This window comes from Acanthaster planci, linkage group LG02 (genome assembly GCF_054643075.1).
Source record: "Acanthaster planci isolate LZ-2023a linkage group LG02, COTS_SCS, whole genome shotgun sequence".
Classification (NCBI taxonomy): domain Eukaryota; kingdom Metazoa; phylum Echinodermata; class Asteroidea; order Valvatida; family Acanthasteridae; genus Acanthaster; species Acanthaster planci.
The window spans coordinates 28172370-28194770 of record NC_141778.1 but is presented as its reverse complement, the minus strand read 5'-3'; the positions used below and the strand labels follow the sequence as shown (position 1 = coordinate 28194770).

Sequence of the window (22401 nt, the reverse complement as noted above, 5' to 3'; positions counted from 1 at the left end):
ACAGCCAGCGCCCGCCCAAGCGGTGGATGTCCCGGCAGGCAGTTTCAGCGGGGATCCAGCTGCGCCCGGCGGAGGCCCGTCAAGTGGCGAGTCCATCCAAGGAGTTTTTCGTGGTCTGCAGCCTCAGCAGCAGGACTCTGTAGTTAACAATATAGCTAATCCTAGCATAGGCGTAGGCCTAGGTCTGAATTTGGCTGTTTGCAACGGGGTCAGTAATGTTGTCAGTAGGCCGGGCATTACCGATTCGGCCGGTAGGGATGTAATGCTCGCTAACACAGTTACACCGGCAATTCAAACCATCCTCCCCAATGAAACTAATGACATGGCCCTAGGCTTCAATCAGATCGCTCAAGCGGGGGAACCTTTCCCACTTTCGGCTTATTCCGGCATGGGTAGGCCTGCACCCCTACACTCCCTCGGAAATGATTCTGCCATTGATGTCCATGTTCCTCCAGCCATAAAAGAAAAAATTTGGAACGGGCAATATGTAGAATTGGCATCGTTGTATCGCGATAATGCCACCAGGGTTCTGGCCGCTTCAGACACCGGTTCCGAATTGACCGTTGCGGTGGAGCGAGGCAAAGTGGTGTTCCGGCCGGTGACGCCTACCCCACGCAAACTTGACTCGTTTGATAAGTGGACAAGCGCATTTCATGTGTTCATGGCAATTTACGCAACGCGCCATCCTGCCCGTTTCCTTGAGTTGCTGAAATATGCTGAAGTTGTTCGGACAGCAGCTGTGCAATTTCCAGGGCTTGGTTGGCGTAATTACAATGAGCAATTCAGATTACGCATGGAAAAAAATCCATCGCGCTCGTGGGCAACAATGGATATGGAGCTTTGGGTGACAGTTGCGGCGGCAGGAAGTTTCCTGCCCATGGCAAATTCCCCCGCAACGGTAGCTCGAAACCAAGCGGCGCAAAAACCCGTCTGCTTTGCGTTCAATTCCCCCCACGGCTGTCGGTGGAACTCCTGTCGTTACGCGCACAGTTGCAGTCCCTGTGGTAAGCTAGGGCACAGCGCGTCTTCGTGTTCGGTGAGCGTGGGACTCGGGCCCACGCCTTGCGGTAACACGGCACGGCAATCCTCCGTCCCTGCCGGTGCAACGTACACGCGCTACACGAAGTATCCGTCTGCCGCGCCGAACATGCAACAGACACTGCGGCCGACTACCAGTGGTTCAGCGGCCAGTTCGAGTGCAAACGTTACTCAACAGTCAGTTGGTCAACGAGGGGATAAGCAAACCCATTTTCAGGCTCCCAACGCCCATTAAATTAGACGTGTTAAAGCAATGGTTAACACATTATCCTGACAAGTCGGCAGCTGAAACGCTTAGTCATGGTTTTTCACATGGGTTTTCACTTTGTTTTCAAGGTCCTAGGGAGAAAAAAGATTCCAATTGCCTTAAGTCGGCAGCAGATAGGCCTGAGGTGGTTCATAAAAAGCTGCAGAGCGAAATCGCGTTAGGCAGGGTGGCAGGACCATTTAGTCATCGGCCCTTTCCAAATCTTCAGTGTTTGCCCATCGGGCTGGTCCCTAAGCAACAACCTGGCGCTTTTTGTCTTATCCAGCACTTGTCATTCCCTTCAGGTGGCTCTGTTAATGACTTTATAAATAAAGACGAGTGTAAAGTCCATTACACGCCGTTCGATGTAGCTGTTGATTTAGTTATGTCTGTGGGTCCCAACGCTTGGTTGGCAAAAACGGACATAAAATCGGCTTTTTGGCTGCTTCCCGTTGCCCCTTCCGACTATGAGCTGCTGGGTTTTCAATTTCAGAACATGTTTTATTACGATAAGTGTTTACCCATGGGCTGTTCTATCTCATGTGCGTTGTTTGAAACATTCATCACTTTTTTAGAATTCCACATTAAGCGGGTTTTGGAAACAACCTCTATCACACATTACTTAGATGATTTTCTTTTCATTGGTGAATCCATGTCACACTGTGAAGTACTTATTAGTACTTTTAAGGAAGTTTGCGAGCAACTAGGTGTGCCACTTGCGGAAGAGAAAACAGAGGGCCCTTGTCAAAAAATCACCTACCTCGGTTTAGAGATCGATGCAGTAAAGTGCAAAGTCTGCGTGCCCGGTAATAAGATTAACGCCCTTTGATCACAAATCCAGTCAGTTTTGGGGCGGAACAAGTTGTCTTTGAGGGAAATTCAGTCCTTGGTGGGTTCACTAAACTTCGTCTGTCATGCTATAGCTCCAGGTAGGGCGTTTATCAGGCGTTTGATTCGCTTAACTCGTGGACTAAGGAAACCACATCACAAAGTGTGAATAACGTCGGGTGCGAAACTTGACCTGCTCATGTGGTTAGAGTTCCTAGATCACTTTAATGGACTGGCAGGATAATGATACATTAGAGTTGTTCACTGATGCCGCAGCCAGCATTGGCTTTGGCGGGTTCTTTGGCGGCCATTGGTTTCAAGGGCGATGGCCTTGTGAGTTGCTAGCCCTGTCGCCACCAATAGCATATTGTGAATTTTACCCTGTGGTTGTCGCAGTGAATTGTTGGGCCCCGCAGTTGGCCAATCGAAAGGTGCGTTTCCGTTCTGATAACAAAGCCGTGGTAAATATCATTAACAAGCAATCGTCACATTGCGATAAGATCATGCATCTTGTGCGTCTTTTCGTATGCCAGTGCTTGCGGTACAACATCACATTTAAAGCCTATCATATACCCAGCGTGCATAATGAAATTGCGGACTCCCTCTCACGTTTTCAGGTGAACCGTTTCCGTGCACTAGCACCGAAGGCGGACATAACAATGACGCCGATCGCCAATCTTCTCCAAGTGTAATACAACGTGAGATCAACCGCCTATTACTAGCTGCATCGGCATCAAATACTCACAAGACATATCAGACTGGCTGGCAGGCGTTTTGTTCATTTCAATGCCAACAAATTGATGCCTGTTCTCCGTCCTCGCCTGCTGATGTTCTGCGATTTATTGCATGGCTGTCACTGCAGCGTCTTGCACCATCAACTATCGCAACTTACGTTTCCGGGGTGGGTTATTATCACAAAATTTCCAGTTGGCCGGACCCAACGAAAGATTTCTTGGTGACGAAATTATTGTCGGGTTGCCGTAGGGATAATCCCGTTATTGACGAACGATGGCCTATGACCTTGCCAGTTCTAGCCCGTATCATTCAAGCACTCCCACACGTGTGCAAAGATCATTACGAAGTCGCACTTTTCCACGCGGTCATGTTATGTGCATTCTTTTGTTTCATGCGTATAAGCGAGTTTGCCGCCATTTCAAAAACAAACGTGCAACACTCACTTATTTTGGCTTCGGACGTCGAATTTATAAATGTGGGGCAGGACAGTGCTTCCGTTTTAGTCACCTTCAGGTACACAAAGAATAACCAAATGGGTAATCCTCAGATTGGGAAATTAGTTCGCTCAGGGGACGAAACCATCTGTCCAGTGCGAGCCCTCACAGTCTACGCCCAGATGCGTCCGAAGCAGGAGGATATTTTTTTCTGTCATTTTGGGGGCGATCCCCTTACCCAGTACCAGTTTAACGCCACATTGAAACGGGTTCTGATTTTCTTGGGCCTTGGAGGCTCATCATTTAGTGCACACTCCTTCCGCATTGGGGCGGCGTCTACTGCAGCGTCCTTGGGTTTTTCGTTGGATGAAGTTAAGGCAATGGGCCGTTGGCGTTCAAATGCCACTCAACTTTATATCCGTCCAATTGTACTTTGCCAGCTGCCTGGCGTTTAATTTCAGCTGTTTAATTCCGCGTTTTGTCCACCATTTTGTCTCACTTGTTCCCACCCCTTGTTTACAGGGGATGTGTGGATCATTGGGGATTCCATCGTCCGCAGAGCGGCAACCAGGCTGGAATGCAGTCCACCAGTACGCTGGAACGGTCTGGGCGGAGCCCGATACAGTGATATAAATCAATTGTTATCTGACCTGGAAGCTAAGTGCCCTCGACCGGCCATGCTGATCGTTCACATTGGCACTAATGATTTGGGCGATACTGATTTTTTCAGCATGCGGCAGCGGATAACCTTATTCATGAAAGAATGTAGTGCTAAGTATCCCCAGGCTAAATTAGTGTGGTCTGATATACTACCGCGAGCTTGTTACTTTGGGACCATTAATCCAGCGAAAATGGAGATGAAATGGCGGGCCGTGAATAGATGGGCGCACTCCCTCAGCCGTCGCGAGGGCGTGTCAGTGCTACATCATCCGCAGTTTAAATGGTCCGAATTCTCATTGTACAGATATGATGGGGTTCACCTGTCCCATACGGGTAACATGCACTTTCGGTCGAATCTTCGGGATTGCATTTGCGCTGCCTTTAATTGAGTGTAATTGAGTTTATCCCACTCAAAGGGTTCATAGCGATGGTCCTCTTTACTGTTGTTATTATAATTCAATTCTAGGGGCGTTAATAGGGAGATGCACTTGCCTGTCGTTCCGGTGGGGCGCGTTTGGCGCGTGTGGCAGAAATTTGCCGGAAGCGACGGGAAGTGCCTCGATTTTGGCTAACATGATAATCAAATTATATTAGTAAATGGGTTTCAATTAAACTTTGAATTTTGATGTTAACAGTTAATACTTGCTGTTTAATCTTAGGAACCCTACGCCAAGCACCCTCTTGTTCAGGTGGGGCTTCTTCCAACCGTATTTTCAAACGGTGGAAAAAACGGCGTGCTTTGCAAATCTTTTGTTAATTGTTCCAGACATGACATTCGACAAATTATAAGCAATTTGTGACTAGCACCCTCTCGTTCTGATGGGGCTAGCGTTTAACTTTGATAAATATTCCTATAGCCTAAAGGCGAATGGTTGGCAAGCCTGCCAAGGATTCGGGCCCGTGGATGCCAAGCTTGGCAGATTGGGGCAAGCCTGCCCGTTTAAGCTGATTTTGCCAAACTTTTTAGTGTCAAAGACAAATAAACCAGTGGCTTGGAATAACGTGCCAAAAATTCAAACCTTAGACTCAGTGGCTATTTTGTTTGTTGTCTCAGAATAATGATCTCCATATACATGTACTTGTTGTTTTGTAAATTGTCTTAATTGTAAATTAGCAATAAAAATTTAGCCATATCTTATAGCTGCGAATGCTGATTTCTCAATAAAACCATTAATAATAATAATAAAAATAATGGGACTTTTTTTCTCTCTACCAATGTGGCAAAAATTCAGTTGATTGAGAGATTTTCCTTTTTATATGGAATAAAATACACGCACCAAAACATACTTGTACCTGAATTAACTCTGTACATGTATTTCTTCAAAGTTGACGGATTTAAATCATACACATACATGTTTGTTAGTCCCGGTAACCTCACTGTTTGTACTCCTCTCTTTCAAATTTTCGATAGATCAATCATCCCAAATTCAAAAAAGATGACGGAAAGCAAGTTGACATGACTGGACAAATTACCTTTTAAGGGTCATGATTAGTTGATATAACACAATCTGAAATTTGGAATAATTGAAGGATCTCTACCGGTACTTATGTGCACGTGACATCAACACAAATGTACCTGTACTTATGTAGTACAAGCTCATCTCTAGTGAAGGTATTTAATCTAAGTCTATTAACATTAATACTCGGATATACAGTCATACCTTGCAAGTCTCTTACATACTCTTTTCACATATATGTGAACTGACTAGTTGCTTTGAAGGATTCTGCAGAGAAACGATTTTGTAAGCTCACATTTCTACCAACATGTCTTCCTTGCTTCATGGTGTAACTGCCAACGGACTGAATTCAAATTTCCCACCAACATGACCAACCACAAAGAACTCTGCACAGAAGTTGGTGCAGCCAGAGTTCATGCAATAAGGTAGTAGCATGTCCACTGCATGGAGTTGGGGTAGCACACTCCTAATTATGGCTTTCCTTTTGACTTTAAAATAAATGAAAAGCAAGTATAGCATTCAGTGAATGCATGCTATTGTCAACCCAAGGAATGCTATAGTTGGACAAAATCCACTGCCTTGACCCTCAAAATTCCAGTCATAAGTACTGTATACCAGCAGCATTGCTCCACACTAGGAATGCTATTCAGCAGATTTCCACTTGATGAGGAGTGCTATATTTTTCAGAACATACTCTGGCTTGAATGCTATGATGGCTCAGGAATGCTATCAGGAATTCTATTTGGACTGCTGATGATAGCAGTCCACAATTCATTCAATCCTTTACATGCTATGTGAATGATATGTTACATGCTGTTGGAATGCCATAGTAATGCTGCTGAACTGCTATAATAACAGTCAAGTTTGGTAAGGGAAATTACACAGTACCAAGGCATATCGTCTAACTATGGTATTCCTGGTATAACTATGGTATTATGGTATATACATTCATTTCCGTGAAATGGTTGTTTTTGTAACAAAACAATGAATGAGATGCTATGTGTCTGTTTGCAACAGAGCACTATGATCACTGAAACTGTGCTAAAAATAAACTTTCCTTTATGCATCTAATATAAAACACGCATAGTAAAAAGTGTAAAAGTCAATGAGATATGCACACAAATGTCAACATCTAAAAAATGTTCCAGGATCTTGTCATCATGATACCATTTTGTATAAATAATAAGGAGTTCAAGTTTAATCTACCCTGTGAATTTAATGAATACTGGAACCTATTTACTACAGTAAGTGAAAAACAAAAATTGGAACTTGGAATGATGATGTCACAAAATTATCCATACTACCAACACATCTTTTTGGCATACTAGAAGTCTAGGAAAAAGAATTTTGATAACACCTAATTTGTTTGAGAGAAATATGTTCAACAGAATGTTGAAATATCTACAAAGTGAAGCATTAAACTAGAGGACTGTGGTTATGAACATCTGTACATGTTTATGAGTTATTTGTGGCAGAAATGGAAATCAATGTGTAAAAAATGTCAATTCACCAAATGAGGGCATAGTTACATCATTTCATTTTTCATCTAGCACACTTCCCATTCTAGCTACTTCAGTGCAAGATTTCAACCCAATGAGACATGTACTTCAGAGGATAAAGCACTTTGAAGAGTGCACCTGACTTTTCACCTGATGACGTCATCAACACACAATGTGTAATTTTTCTTTTTATAATACTTGCCTTTCCATCTGCTTGCAAGGTTTTAAGAAGTGCATGGCCATTGTCAAAAGGTTGGAAGAGCTACATGTATAAACACTAAATGATGATATCACTTGAAGTCACTGCCATTTAAACTTTGTTTAAATTTCAGTTTAAGTCAGTGCTCGCAAGTTACTTTTAATCCAGATGCACAGTTTCCGATGAATTGCCCGATAACGTCGTTATGATGACTTTGTTACACATTGATTCCTTTCACCACGATAAATGTGCCTGCATATTTGTCAAAGCATGACAACACACACTCACAAGCTTTCCCTGGCATGTGGTTGGCACATCGACCCCAAAACAGTGCGGCTCTCCTATGTACGTTACATGTACAAGGCATATGGCTCTAACCCCAACAGGATGAATTGCCAGCACTAGCAGCAAATGGCATATTTTTCATTGTTGGCGCATGGCGTGTATGAAAAATGTAAAAAGCCCAACATCTTGGACAATGGATGCAGATACTTGCCCAAGATTTTGACGGGCCATTTCAGACTGTAACTGTGGGGATTGATTTTTAGCAATTTTGAATGAATTACAGGTCTTTTTATTATGACTTCTGGTCTGATGAGTTCATCAGCCCAAATTTTTGCACAAATGTTGCAGGCATAAGGGTCATTGTGTCTACCAATTTCCAAGCGATTCTGGCAAACTTCGCCGTAGATGTCTATTCAAAACTCATTTTTCAAATTTTTAACCTGTTGCTGGAGGGGGTTCGTATTTTGCATGACATCACTGATACATGTTTCAAAGAAAACTATTGTGTCATGGATTATACAGCTGAAAGTAAGTGGATATCTGTTACCCATTTTAAATAATAAGGCTTTCGACCAGTTTGACCAGAAGCAAGGGTCAAGTGATGTTATGTGCATGAGAAGAAATGAAGACCAAAAATTACTCTATCACTTGTTGCAAAAAGCAAGCCGTGAGAAGCCACTGTTGATTTTATGTGGATTTTGAAGATTTTACCAGAATAAAATTTCAGCACTTGTAATTTGACACCTTGTGACATAATCTTCATGTTATTCTTGATTTCTAAGGCTTTGCTTTGTGTAACTTTGATGGAGGTGCAAGATTGCTTGGTGGCCCAAAAGACTTTGAGAATCTGTGTACAAAGTCAATGGGGAAAATTACATATTCAAAATTCTATAATCAATCACATAATGACATCATGACGTGGGACACATCTTCCGATGGTAGTCTAATTATATGCCTTATTTGAAGGGGATCAGCCACAAGGGGCAAAATCATGTGTTGAATGACCCCATGTTATGTCTATAGGGAAAAAGTAGAAAACAAGATATTAAAAAATAAAAACAAGACAAATGTTGTGTTTGTTGCGGGACAAATACTGAGTTGTTTTGGAGAACTCTCTTGGTTGGATAAAAAAATGAAGTTACAATGGGCAGGAATCGAAAAGTTGTCGTTAATTCTGCGGTTCAAAATACCCTCCTCGCTGCAGCTGTTACACAACACACTGATTGCTTTCACTACGACAAATCTTCCAAAGCATACACACTCACCCGCTTTCCCTGCCAGGTGGTTGGCATGTTGCCAGAGGCCCCGAAGTAGTGTGGCTCCATTATACACTTTACATGTTCAAAGGATATGGCTCTTACCACTACGGCTCTTACTCCTACGGGTCATGTTGGCAGTATTACTAGTGGGTGGCAATTTTTTCATTAGCAGCGCACAGCATGTATGAACAATACAATAAGCCAAACACCTTGGACAATAGATGCAGATATTTACTCCACTTTTCAATGGGCAACTTCAGACTGTAACTGTCATGATTTTTCGGCAATTTTTAATGAATTACAGGTTTTTTCATTGTAATTTCCAGCCTAAAATTTTGTACAAACATTGGAGGCATAAAGGTCATTGTATCTACCAATTTTCAAGTGATTCCGATAAGCTTCGCCACTGACGTACATTCAAAATAGATTTTTTAATTTTTTCAACCTGTCGCCAGTGTTGTCTGGTGTCACCAGTACATGGTTTGAGGAATATTATTGTGTTGGAGACTTACACCATTGAAAGTACATGTAAGTTCATATCTACTATCAATTTTAAATTATGAAGCATTTCAGGTTTGGACCAGTTTTGACTGGAAGTAAGGGTTAAGCGATTTTACATACAAGAGAAGAAATAAAGACCGAAGATTACCCTATCATTTAGTTCAAAAAGCAAGCTGCAAGAAGTCACACTTGATTTTATGCAGATTTTGAAGATCTAACATCAATAATGTTAAATGATATTATTTGTCTTGTAATTTGACACCTGATGATGCAATCATGTTGTTGTTCTTCTTGTACATTTTTCATATCCTAAACTTTGCTTAATATAACTTTAATGAAGGTGCAAGATTACCAAGTGGCCCAAAAAGTATTTCAGGAGACATGTGGCTTTTAAGGATGCACCTCTAATGTCAAATGACTTGTCACCTGCTTACGTCATAATCACATTTGATGTCAAATTTCATATATAACATATCCCTTTCTATCTAAATGTATTTGTGCAAGGTTTCAATGGAATCAGATGTATTGTATACTTCAGAAGATATAGGACTCTGAAGTTTGCATCTTAAACGTCATGTAACATGACAACTGATGCATGATGTCATCATGACGAGTTTTTCTGGGACCCTTTCAGGCTGGAGGACTAAGAGTGTGCACTTAATATACACGTATTGTCAGTTACATCAAAAAATGTGCCCACATCTTGCTGTTAAAAAATGAGTACAAAACCTATAAGGAAATAAAATATTCAAAATTCTATGATAAATTAGGAGATGACATCATCATGACATCATGCATAGGATCTTTGCTTGAGGCAACTCTGAAGATATAAAGTGGCACAATGACTGAAGTGCCCTGCAGAAAACAACCTGTACAAAATGAATGAGACTTTGGAAGAACAGGGAGAAGAAGAAAAAACACTTGACGAAAGAGTTCCTTTTCACCAAATGCGAAAAAGCAAAACACAATTTTAAAAATTAAGAAAAACCATTTTTCAGAAAAACAAAAGCTTTTTCGGCAGGAGCCCAAAACAGTTAAAAGGAAAAAAACAATTGGAAAAAAAACAAGCATTATTTTGGCCGGTGCCAAAAACAGCTACAAAGAAAAGGCATCTTCTTTATCTGAAATGACCAACACTATTGTCAAAAACTTGACACAGCTCATAAGTTCGCCAAACTTCCATGAGCTTTCCTGGTGATAGTCACATTATGAAGTGTACACTGTATAATACTCAATTTAAAAAAATGAGAAAGCAGCTCTAAATTGTTTACACTGAATACTGCTACCAATTCCAATACATCATGTACATATACACTGTACTGAGTAAAATAATACAGGACACACATGTATGCATACTACTACTGTCTGAAAGACTCCAAATGTCATTGTGATGACACAGTCAGAGAAGGTCACACGATTTGTCTCGCACCATCAATCTGAACAAATACACAATCTACAATTAAGGCATCACAGGCCCCAGGCAATTGAAACAGGGGACAACTCATAATTTAATTTTACTTGAATTGAAAGAAAATGCACTTTATGCACTCATCCATTCATTTTTCTGCAATGTGTATTCTGACTAGCTAGAAATACAGCTTGAATGATCAAGTAGTCCCACAGGAGCACCTTCCTTAAGAGAATGTACACACAGCTGATCTCTCCATGGGCCCAACACTCTCCCAAGACCAAAACTAATGAAAGTCTGTGCACTGTTTAAGGTAGAAATGAATGACCACAAGCAGTACACGAACCTCAAAATGCAGTATTTTCCTAAAATATCCGCTTTGACCATAAACATGCTCTCATCAGCACAGAAGAGACAGGCTATTGGGTAAAATTTATAGGGTTCATGTGCTCAATACCACCCATGCATGAATCTACGTAACTTGCATAACATGTTCTATAACTTGTATTTTTAAATACAAACTGGCTCATTCAGCAGAAAGTTCTGACAACTTTTGAAACACTTTATCACTGTACACATTAAACAACATTCAGACATGTACAAAGTTGTCTGCCATATGTATGACATTAGGCTCATTTCCTAGAGAATAGCCCAAAACCGAGAATGAAACCACCAGTTTGCAGCAAATGTATCAATACTGCTCCATACAACAAAACACATTTGTAGTGTTGTGTATTAGGCATCCGATGATGGTTGTCATTCTGACCATAGAGCTCTGTGTTCTGACCGACCCTCACATTTGTCTCTTACCTCAAGATCTTGTCTCAGTCTAAGTGTCTTGAATTCATTGTGTTAATCTAGGCTTCAGTCTCAGTCTAAGACTGCAAAATCTTGGCCCCTGTCTCAGTCTCAGGGTCAGACTTCAAGGTCTTCCTCTTAGTCTCTGTGTTGGGCCCCCAACATCTTTGTCCCAGTCTTGATCTAGCAAACGTACTAGCACCTCACAATCAGGGCCTTGAATATGCTAAACTACTTTCTGGAATTATTTTCTTAAGCTTACATCTCTATCCACACTGTTACAAGAAAAAAGCCTGACTAAAAAACCTATATTCCCAAGTGTGCAAACAATTATTGAGGATGGGAAGCAGACATGTATATATGCATGTAGGTCATCACCATTTGCTGTACTGGGTATCAGATTTGCAAATGAATAAGACACAGATAACTTTCAAGGAGGCTATCAAATTGATACAATGTACTTTGTATGATGGAAAAGTACTGCCTTTTTACCTCTTCAAATACTTGTAATTCCCCAGGGCTATTTGCTAAACTTCTGAATTCTGAGCAGGAAACCAAAGACACTTTATTGGTACTTAAGTTCAACTTTCAACAAGCATGAAAAATTATGAAATCTGGACCCTACCTTCTTCAATCTTTAAAACCCTCCCAAACTTTCCAGTGAATTTTGAAGCATCCAGGCAGGTACAAAGCATGAATGAGCTGTTACACAGGCTATTTCAGCTCCTGTACTCTCAATCCTACACATGATTCTTTCAAACTGTAAAATGAGAGGTTGTTTTTCCATCTGAGTGGATCCCTTCAGATCTAGAGTGTCACAATAAACCCTTCGCATTGAACTTTATTGGTTTCGGTGAGCTGTATCACTACCCCAGCTACCATGAAGAAAGCCTGTAATACAGGCCAGTGTATACACTGCTACTTAATTGGCCTGTTGGAAAAACAACAGCCTAAATATAGCTTACATATTTACATCAGAACTGTCACGCAAGGCTTGATGGCTGCAGGTCTTGGCTAGGATACTGATCTATGGATGCAGAATTATGAGCCAGTTTGTGGGACTTTTTGAGCCTTCATATGTCGCATCTGACTTGACTTCCAGTTCATTTCTGATGTTAAGGTTTATGGCAGGCACTGCAATTTCAGTGCAAGAATTTTAGTTTTGGGAGGGGTACTGTAGTTAGTAAAATTGTTGACCGTTAACTGTTTCCTGCTCAGGAAAAGTAGTGTAACGAGTGACCACCATATTTGACAGCTATATTTTACCCTTGTGAGAAGAATGTTGAATCCAAAGAAGCATGAGCTGTATTGCACAGGAAATCCAATGAGTTTAAATAGTACATCTATCAAACATTGGTCCGATTTTGGAATAATGGAGCTTGATGTTACAATGGCCGGTGTCTACTCTGGGTTACTGGAGTGCATCACTCATTAAGTGTAACAAGTCAAATTGCAGTGAACAGTGCATGCAGAGCCAAGTGTATCATGTCTCTCTGGCAACAGTGTTGATTGCAGTTGGCCAATAAATACTTTATCCTGTTGGAAAATGGAAATAGGTGGTCCATGTATACATCTTAGTAAGTGAACAATGAGATCATACATGGCCAAAATGATTTGAATGTACATGTGCATGTAGTTCTCAAACTTATATACTTGGAAATGTGTGTATAAAAGCCCCATTAGTTGCCTGAATGTATCAAAACTAAAATAACCATTTTATTTAAAGAAAATGAAGACTCTGACAAATACCAGTAACTCTTGCCACCAAGTACTGAATGAAAAGTAGCAAATTTGTACACAAGCAAAGAAGAGGGGCTTACAGCCCTGTACACTTGAAAAGGGTTTATTCAGCCACCATCCTTTTTGTGTACACTTTTAGAGAGACAGAGGGGTCAGAGAAGAGAGTATATGTACGCTTGTGAAAAGGACAACAAAATGGATGAACCTTCACTAAAAGGGACATCAACAGGTTTTATACATTTAAGAGTGGAAAGCTGAACAAAAGGTACATCCAAGAAATTATTCATTGCAAGCTTTTATGAGCTGCATGTTCCTTCAATGAAAAGAAAACTGAACGATAACTTCAGACATACAAGGATTAATTTTTAAAGCTTTCATTTACACATTTATTTCTTGAAAAAGTTACATTTGTAAAAGCTACCCAAAATGTTGAATAGCTAGGAGTCCTTAAAGATGCGTCCACTTGGATACTTTCTGGGCCTACATGAAAGTGTAAAACACGGGAAATAGTTCATTACTTACATACAGCTGACAGCTGCTGCTGACACACACATGTACATGCACATGTAAAAGTGTGCACATCAACATATCCAGAAAACTTAAGCATGTACATGTACACCACACTCATGAAGACAAAGCTAATATAATACATCTACTTGTACTTCATCCAATTTTATTAGGGCTGTCATGGTACATGTACACTAAACACTAATTTAGGCTTGCATTAAAGGCCCAATTTACTGGGTCAAATATTGTACTCAGTAAAGCAGAAAATAATACTGCTCCTTAAGCATGTAGGATAGATACATGTACATGTACACTGTATATGTACATATGCAAATGGTTGTGATGCATCATGGATGTGACTATTCTTCTGTCACTGATTTCAGCAACTGTTCCTGTGGATTTAAGCATGCTTTAGCTTTAAGCTTACTACTTCTTGGCAACTATAAAATAGTCATATTTGCTCAGAAATTAGCCATTCAGCAGTGTTATGGCATTGGGTCCATGAAATAATGTATGTGAAATGAGTGGATCCATGAATTCCCAAGACACAACTAGAACTGGAGATCAACTCACTTTCATTGTCCATCAAAGGATGAAATTCACAGTAGATGGTAAACTGTTTGAAAACATCTAACATTTTGTTCTGAGTAACTGACTTCATGAAAGTGTTCTAACTTGGTTTTCTTTTAAACCTAGTTTATGTCCATCTCCCAAGGGATTTTGTTACCAGACACCACCCGGAATCTTTGCAAATCAAGTAGTGTTGGTAGAAACCAAATATGTCAACATCTGAATAACTGAATTTTTAACAGGCATATTTTGTTAGTCGAATTTACTGATTTCATTTCAAAGTCCAAATGAAGCTAACCACCACTGCAACAAAATTCATTCATTGCATGGTAAGAACTATGTAGCAGAGTGAACTACATTTGTCAATTTCTGAAGTAATCCATAATTACTGAACCTATAATTACTTTTCTCAACTCTTTACCTTGCATCAACTAAAGCATTTTTGTAATACAATTTCTAACTAGTACTTATCTGTACACTTGCTGCAGCTGAACAGAACAGCTGATTGAACAGAACTAAAATGCTTCAAACATGCACAACTTTGAATATGAGGACAGAGCAACAGAAACGAAAGTGCATTGAAGATTTTAAGTGTAATGTTACTGTCACTTCATGTATGAATTTCATGAGTGCTACTGATTGATATGCGTGATCGCTCGATCTTTGTGTTACTGCACAATTTGCTGATAATCCTGCCCTCAGCCAATAACTTTTTATTTCCAATTCGTGGCTATGGTGGAATATTTTGTGGAAGTTAAGTTGAAAATTTGATACAGAACTGACTGATACCATAATGCAATCAAACGCTTGTGTGAATATGGATAATCACGCCAAAACATGTATGTGCTACTTGAACAAAAACATGTGTATGTACACCCCCTTGTGCTAACCTTACACACCTAGTGTGGATTTGTGAACAAAAGATGTCCACACGGTGCAGGAAGGGAGGACAGTCTGTGGACTTACCCATGTCCAAAGGACTTTTCCCATTCTCTGAAAAAGAAGTTTAGAGGAATTGGGGTTAGGGCCATCTGTTGTAAAAGGAAGAGGAACAGTCAAGGAAACAGTTTACAAAATCCAGCTGAAAATCGTGTTCCTAGTTCTTTCAAGAAATATTAGTATTTTCACCAAGTTTTCTTAACTGCACAAAAACAAAGGAATGTCCACACTAAGTACATGTATATTCACTAGGGTGTACATTTAACAATTGTTGCCTACGGTAAAGGGGTCCATGGCATTTTGTACACCCAAGGGGGCAAATGGCACTAGAGGCAAAGCTGAGGGTGCCATTTGCCCCCGAGGGTGTACAAAACTCATGGACCCCATCACAGCAAGCAACAATTGTTTTGTAATACCATCGTCATAGATCACACTGGAACAGTCTTATATGTGTAATATATGCATTTTTTATTGCAAGATAAATCAAACCCTTTAACAAATTGAAACACTTGAACAGAAAATGAGATACAGTAAAAAGATAATCGATGACTCGCGGTGTCGTGTTGCTGGTAGCGACGTTTCAGCTGCTAGTGCTGCTAGCCTTCATCAGGCAACTGAAGTCTGGATGCTGCAGGGTCTGCTATATACCGCCGGACCGCGTCCTCCGCGTGTCCCCCGCCGTGTATTGCGGACGCAGTACAGGTGACCTCAGCGGGCGTCGTACGCTCCACTTCATGGGCGTGAAGGGGCGTGTCCTCGGTATGGCTCCGTTGCGCTCCGGTGGTTGTGTTGGCGGATGGTGGGGAGCCAGAAACCGGGGATGTCGATGCCGCTGTCTCTGTTGATGTTGTGTCTATTCAGGCGGATGTGGATGGCCTCCTTGACGCGTCTTGTGTACCAATGCTGGTCTTGGTCCACGCACTGCACGCTGTCCCAATCGGGGTGGTGACCAGCTCCCCAGGTGTGCTCGGCTACCGCTTACGACTCCACACGGGAGAGTCTCACGTCGCGTTGGTGCTCCTTGATTCTCTTGCCGATGAGATATTTAATTACAGGGAAAATTATTAATTGTGATGTCCTTTGTTGACCTATGTTTTTGTTTGTTTTTCTGGGGGAGAGGGAAGGGGGAGAAATCTAGAATTTATAACAAACTGGGTTACAGAGAAACCTGGGATTCATAAAGCACAGGGGTTTTTGTTGACTGGTTGAATTTCAAGACTTTATTTACACCAAATTCTGTTTAAAATAAATGACAAGAAGAGTGGACGAGAAGAGACACTAGCATGAGCTTTTTATAAACAGCAACTGCAATCACAGCAGAAACAGTGATCAGAGCATACTAGTGTTCCATGAGCATAGCTGGGTGCACTAACAGAAGTTTAATAACCCATTAGTCTCCCTCATGGTCAGAGTGAAGAGAGTAGCATGGGCATGCACATCTCCTACAATAATTGGCATGCAGTACCACCATAGCTATCCATTCTCCTATCCAAGATTGCACAATTACAACTCAGTACACACGCCACATCGACATTGGGAAAGATCACTGTTATCCATCATTTTTTGTGGCCCGGCAACATTGCAAAGTGCACTTGACGCGTGAATGATACATGCGCGCTTGTAGTATATCACATGATCAATTCACAAACAATAAAAATTCACGATCTATGAACGTGGTATAACAAACATGTATGTGTATATGGGGTGTGTACATGTATGTGTATGCAAGCCCTTTGAACGATCTATAACGAATTTATGAAAAGCATGCAATAAGAAGTCAATGAAGATCAACTGCGGCCATGTAATGTACTGTATTAGATTGTGCCTGATTGTTGAAAATTCTCATATGTATTCAATTAAACTTTATATCAGAATAATATTACGCATGCCAGTTGTCTTTAGCGGTAGCCATGCCCTTATACTCGGTATAAGGCCAGTTACATGTATGTCATAAAGTGGGGATATAAAACAGTTTTGATAGGGGTTGTGCATGACAGCCATCTAACTGCTTTTGTTATGGAGGGATAGCACAAAAGATCTATTCATGTGTATCCCTGTGGAATAAAAGCTCTTACCGGAAATATGGCTGCCATGCACAACTTCTTTAGGATGCTAGTGCCATTGTTACTGTTTGACTCAAAGGCAAATCTAGAAATTGCCAAACAATTTCTTTGTGTGGTACTGATCATCAGCCTGGGATTCGTCTTGGAGTGAATGCAGACACCACAGGTTGGTGTCAGAATCTTTTTCATGAAAAAAAAAAACAAAAAAGACATGATTTGCTCAAATCTAATTTGATCACGTAAACATGCTGGCTGAATTTCCTTGTATTCAGTATCAACATACATGTTCCAACCTGTCCTTGATATCCTTCCATTGTTTCATTCAGGCATTGTTGAAACAGATCCACTTTTGGTCAGTGAAACCTGAGTGGTGAAAAATGTTGTATGTCTAACTACAATTTTCCTTTGAATGTCAACAATCTCAAAAAATTTTGAAATTCTTTCACACAATAAGGCTGTTCTGAATTTTTCCCCTTTGGTTTCAGATATTCAGTTTTGAAATTTCAATTTAGAGAAGAGATATTTATCGTTATTTGAATATTCAGATTTTAGTCCTCACATAAAAAATCAAACACGCTGTAATAAATCAGTGGCATGTTTTTGGTACTTACTTGATACTTGGTTAGTCTGTCGTCTTGCATACTCCACTTGGAAGTCTCACTAAGAGGCGTTGTGGAGTGGCTTAATTTGAAATTAACTCTTTCAATTTGTGATGGTTCAGGGTTCTCTTTTCAAACAATCTTTCATAAAAATGAGTAAGTTGTGGCTGCAGTTTTAGAGATTTGGGAGCTGTTTACTCTCCACTATCTAGCTGTCTTTGGTAAACAGGCATCTAGTTTGATGGGAATTTCATCATTGATAATTTTGTAGAAGTAGGTGAGCTGATTCATTTTCTGTCTTTGTTTAAGTGTCCCCCAAATAAGATCAGTAAGCATATTGGTCACACTGCTCTTTCTTGGGTAGTTGCTGCACACCAAGTGAGCAGCACACCTCTGCACACCTTCCAGTAGACTAATATCTTTTTGGTATACAGACTTCCATGCTATACTACCAAATTTCAAATGAGATCTAACCAAGTTTGAATAGAGTTTTCCTTAACACTTTTGGATACAGAGTAAAAATTCCTTTGAAAGAAATTAAGGATATGAGTGGCATTTGCTACAGCAGGTACAGTTTGACCATTCCAGTTTAGATTATTTTTGGATAAAAGTTTTCCCTGAGATTGGTTCCTAAAATGTAGTAGTTTGCATTGGCAATATTCCTCTTTCTAGAAATGCGCACAGTGGTATACTTGTTGAGATTAAATTTCATTTCCCATGCTTTTGCCCACTCAGTCAAAGTGACAAGATCTTTCTGAAATAACTGCTTATCTACATGTACTGATGACTGGATTTTTTGATAGACCACACAGTCATCAGCAAAAAGGTGAGTTGTTCTCTCCCACTTATTTGCTGTTGCCATTACCACTAATTCATATTGTCACTTTTGTTGTAGTTTTAGTAAACTATTTCTGTGACATCACATATTTATTTAAACTGTAGTTTATTTCTTATGAATGTACTGCTAACTGTAGATTATTCTTACGAATCTACAGCTAACTGTAGATTATTCTTACCAATCTACAGCTAACTGTAGATTATTCTTACCAATCTACAGCTAACTGTAGATTATTCTTACCAATCTACAGCTAACTGTAGATTATTCTTACCAATCTACAGCTAACTGTAGATTATTCTTACCAATCTACAGCTAACTGTAGATTATTCTTACCAATCTACAGCTAACTGTAGATTATTCTTACCAATCTACAGCTAACTGTAGATTATTCTTACCAATCTACAGCTAACTGTAGATTATTCTTACCAATCTGCAGCTAACTGTAGATTATTCTTACCAATCTACAGCTAACTGTAGATTATTCTTACCAATCTACAGCTAACTGTAGATTATTCTTACCAATCTGCAGCTAACTGTAGATTATTCTTACCAATCTACAGCTAACTGTAGATTATTCTTACCAATCTACAGCTAACTGTAGATTATTCTTACCAATCTGCAGCTAACTGTAGATTATTCTTACCAATCTACAGCTAACTGTAGATTATTCTTACCAATCTACAGCTAACTGTAGATTATTCTTACCAATCTACAGCTAACTGTAGATTATTCTTACCAATCTACAGCTAACTGTAGATTATTCTTATGAATCTACAGCTAACTGTAGATTATTCTTACCAATCTACAGCTAACTGTAGATTATTCTTACCAATCTACAGCTAACTGTAGATTATTCTTACCAATCTACAGCTAACTGTAGATTATTCTTATGAATCTACAGCTAACTGTAGATTATTCTTATGAATCTACAGCTAACTGGGGGTCACCCTCATGTCCCCTCCCTCCCCCCCTCATTTTGATCAAAGAAGGTACAACCGAAGGGAAGATTAAGGGAATTACATGTTTGGTGCCAAGAAACTGATTCTAATTTCTATTTAAGGGATACACGGAACGCCCATACTCAGGCCTTATTGTGTATATTTGCCTTCCTCCATAGAACAGGACGAATATTTTGTTGCCTCTCAAGTTTTTAGGATTAATGCTTTATAAAGCAAGATTATTAAAACTAACAACATTGATGTTAATTCCAACACCATTTCGTCAAACTAATAATATATGTATGGTCGTACCCAATACTCAAGCTCTATCCTCACAGTTTTAGGTCAACACACAGAGATGATTTCCACTTATTTTACAAGTGCGGTCATGGTCTCGGTCTTGGTCATTTGTCTAAGATAATCTGCATGATTCGACTTTTCCCCCCCCCCTTTAACCAATCCCATCTGGTTTCAGGCCAGATTCAATTTCAACAGCAACAACGAATATACACCCATGCCTGCTTTGATATCTTATTCAGCTCTTTGGATGAATGAGTGAATGTCTACCGGTTGCACACTACACTCACTCAGGCAATTCATTAACCACTTTGTGCTGGGGTGCCCGGTGCCGAAGACGTTGGCTTTAAATGCAAAGCAGAGGTGCCCGAAATCGGACAAAGGAGCTTGGCCTCGTAACAAAAGACCCTACTCGGAACAAAAGACCGGGCTACTGGGAATTACAAACATTTTTTCAGTTTTCAATAGGGAGGAAATCTGTCATTGTTTTGAATGATTGTACCACCGGGGACAAAAGTGCTCCAGCGCTCCAGGGAGTGTGTGTAAAAGTCCAGTAAACGAAGTTACGAATTTTTGAAGCATTTTGAAAACGGAAAATTTGAAAATCCCCCGGGAATGGGTCATCCAACTTCAAAGTAAACCCGGCAGCATATGGTTAACAATAGTATCATCTCAGGTCACATTCTCATTCAAGGACAAACCAGCACCTTTTAAGATCTTTAAGACTGCACGTGCACTTCGGGTGCAAAGTAAAGTGTATATGCAGTAAACACACTGCAAGGACCAACTGCTCCTAAATGTTCTTATGTGTCCTCTACATCAAGTTTAGGATTAAGCACAATATCTTGACTTAATACACCTTGTATCCACCCCACTCTTTCCTTTTCACTCAAGTGTGACAAGCAAGGGCATCATATTAGCTTAACAATCTGCACATCTGTGATCAACATAATCAGTTTCCTTTCTCTGGCAAGTGTGAAAAATAAAATGGCGACAAAAGCTTGAATGAATCACCAAGGGTGATAATCGGAATCATAGAAACTGTGCTTAAGGGCCTTTTTATTAAAAGCAAACTGAATTGTCAATGAGGAAGATATTTCTGACCAGGGAAGAGAGCATACATGTAACTATTTGTAGCAAATTTACCTTCCATCTATGTTGTTTTATCCTGTACTAAAGGCAATCAACAACTGTACCAGTACATGTTCAACTCATATCTGCTACAGTGCTACATGTACATGTACAGTAACTCACTGAAATGCACTCAATTTTGAAAGACAACTTCGACTCAGCTGTGACTGTGGAAAAATAAAACCTTTGTACTGAAACTGGCAATACAACTCACACATTGTGCTAAAGTTGAGGAGACTTGGTCTTTTCAAGTGATGTCAATGCACTCATACAAAATAGTAATTGACACCCAACCAATAATAAGGATAAAGAATTGACGCATTGTGCAATACAACACGTGGAACTTTGTGCATGCATTGTTGTTACTGTTCACACTTGTCAGGGCACTATATATTACGCTGACACACTGCCTGGATTCCCCTGCCTGTGTCTATTTGAGTACTGTTATCATCAGCTATGCCATCAAACTATACATGTACATGCCTGTGTATACACGCAGCACAGTTTACATTGCCTTACTAAAGGCAAGCACGGTCATTTAAAGCATGTCCTGACATGTAGCTAGACCTTTGTCACACTGCCAATTCATTCTGTATAACTGGGGTAAAAAATTTATATGTGCATTTAACAATTTTTTTAATCAGCCAACTGGAGTCACATGTGGCACTGATACTTATGAGACTGTAAACTACAGCATTACAACTGTTGTATTTTGGCATTCGTGGTACATGTAACTCACAAGTTTGGATAAATACAAGTACAATGTGCACATGACAGCCAGATCATCCTTCATCAGAGAGCTTAATCTCAAGTGACAACTGATTTGACCACACGTTGCTCCATCACCATTCCACTGGCCAGGAAGTTACCAGAAAATCCTCTGTAAAACCAGAGACTGAATGCTAGAGATCATCACCTTTCAAAGTCCTTGGATAAAATTCAGTACTCACTGCCAACATTCCATTATGTGTGATTTTGTCTACTCCTGTGCTGAGCCATCTTCCAAGGTAAGACAACATCATGAAATGCAAATATCTTTGATCATTACTGTGCAAGTAAGTACATGTTTAATGTTATCCAATTAATTTCTCGTCAAAAAATTTAACTGTCGAAAGTTGCTTTTGGTCATTTGAAAAAAAATATGTCAATGAATCAGCTGACTACAAGATGCAAATCAAAACAGATGGATACATGTAATTTCAATCCAGAAATTCAAAAGTCTTTTCCTTCAATACACATGGACAGCTTTATTTATTTTTAAATACCTAGTCAATTGAAATTAGCAACTTTAAGCGACAGGTTCACAAATGATCAGTGGAACAGTGGATCAGTGGAACTGACTGCAGTGGGATAAACCCATGGCCTTCCAAACGTTGTGGGTTCAAGTTCTGTTGCCAGCAATTTCTTTGTCTGCACTGACTGTTCTTTCAA

At 40.1% G+C, this 22401-nt stretch overlaps 3 protein-coding genes across 20 annotated transcripts in view; 2 read left to right on the top strand and 1 right to left on the bottom strand.

Annotated features, from left to right (window-relative positions):
* Positions 1-22401, top strand: part of LOC110977170 (fibroblast growth factor 20-like) — a 159712-nt gene that overhangs the window by 58421 nt on the left and 78890 nt on the right. For 4 of the 6 annotated variants that reach the window (XM_087133657.1, XM_087133653.1, XM_087133655.1 and 1 more), the window contains one exon: positions 18502-18592. The exons of 1 other annotated variant lie outside the window; for it this stretch is intronic. The gene's annotated coding sequence lies outside the window, so the exon portion shown is untranslated. Of the gene's footprint in view, positions 1-18501; positions 18593-21620; positions 21978-22401 lie in introns of those variants that run through there. One more of the 6 variants, XM_087133658.1, reaches the window with a different exon arrangement.
* micu3 (mitochondrial calcium uptake family member 3) overlaps positions 1-22401 on the bottom strand; it is a 221587-nt gene that overhangs the window by 135412 nt on the left and 63774 nt on the right. For 9 of the 13 annotated variants that reach the window (XR_015424534.1, XM_087133637.1, XM_087133640.1 and 6 more), the window contains exon 2: positions 15132-15158. The exons of 2 other annotated variants lie outside the window; for them this stretch is intronic. Coding sequence is in view for 8 of the 11 variants with exons in the window: in XM_087133637.1 (XP_086989763.1) it covers positions 15132-15158 (27 nt within the window). In the remaining 3 variants the exon portion in view is untranslated. Of the gene's footprint in view, positions 1-5603; positions 5872-11973; positions 12090-15131; positions 15159-22401 lie in introns of those variants that run through there. 2 more of the 13 variants (XM_087133648.1, XM_087133649.1) reach the window with 2 other exon arrangements.
* Positions 2817-3808, top strand: LOC147800101 (uncharacterized; the record flags this gene model as incomplete). The annotated part of the gene is made up of 1 exon (XM_087133812.1): positions 2817-3808. A coding segment is annotated over one exon (921 nt), but the record flags the coding sequence as incomplete, so codon positions are not given.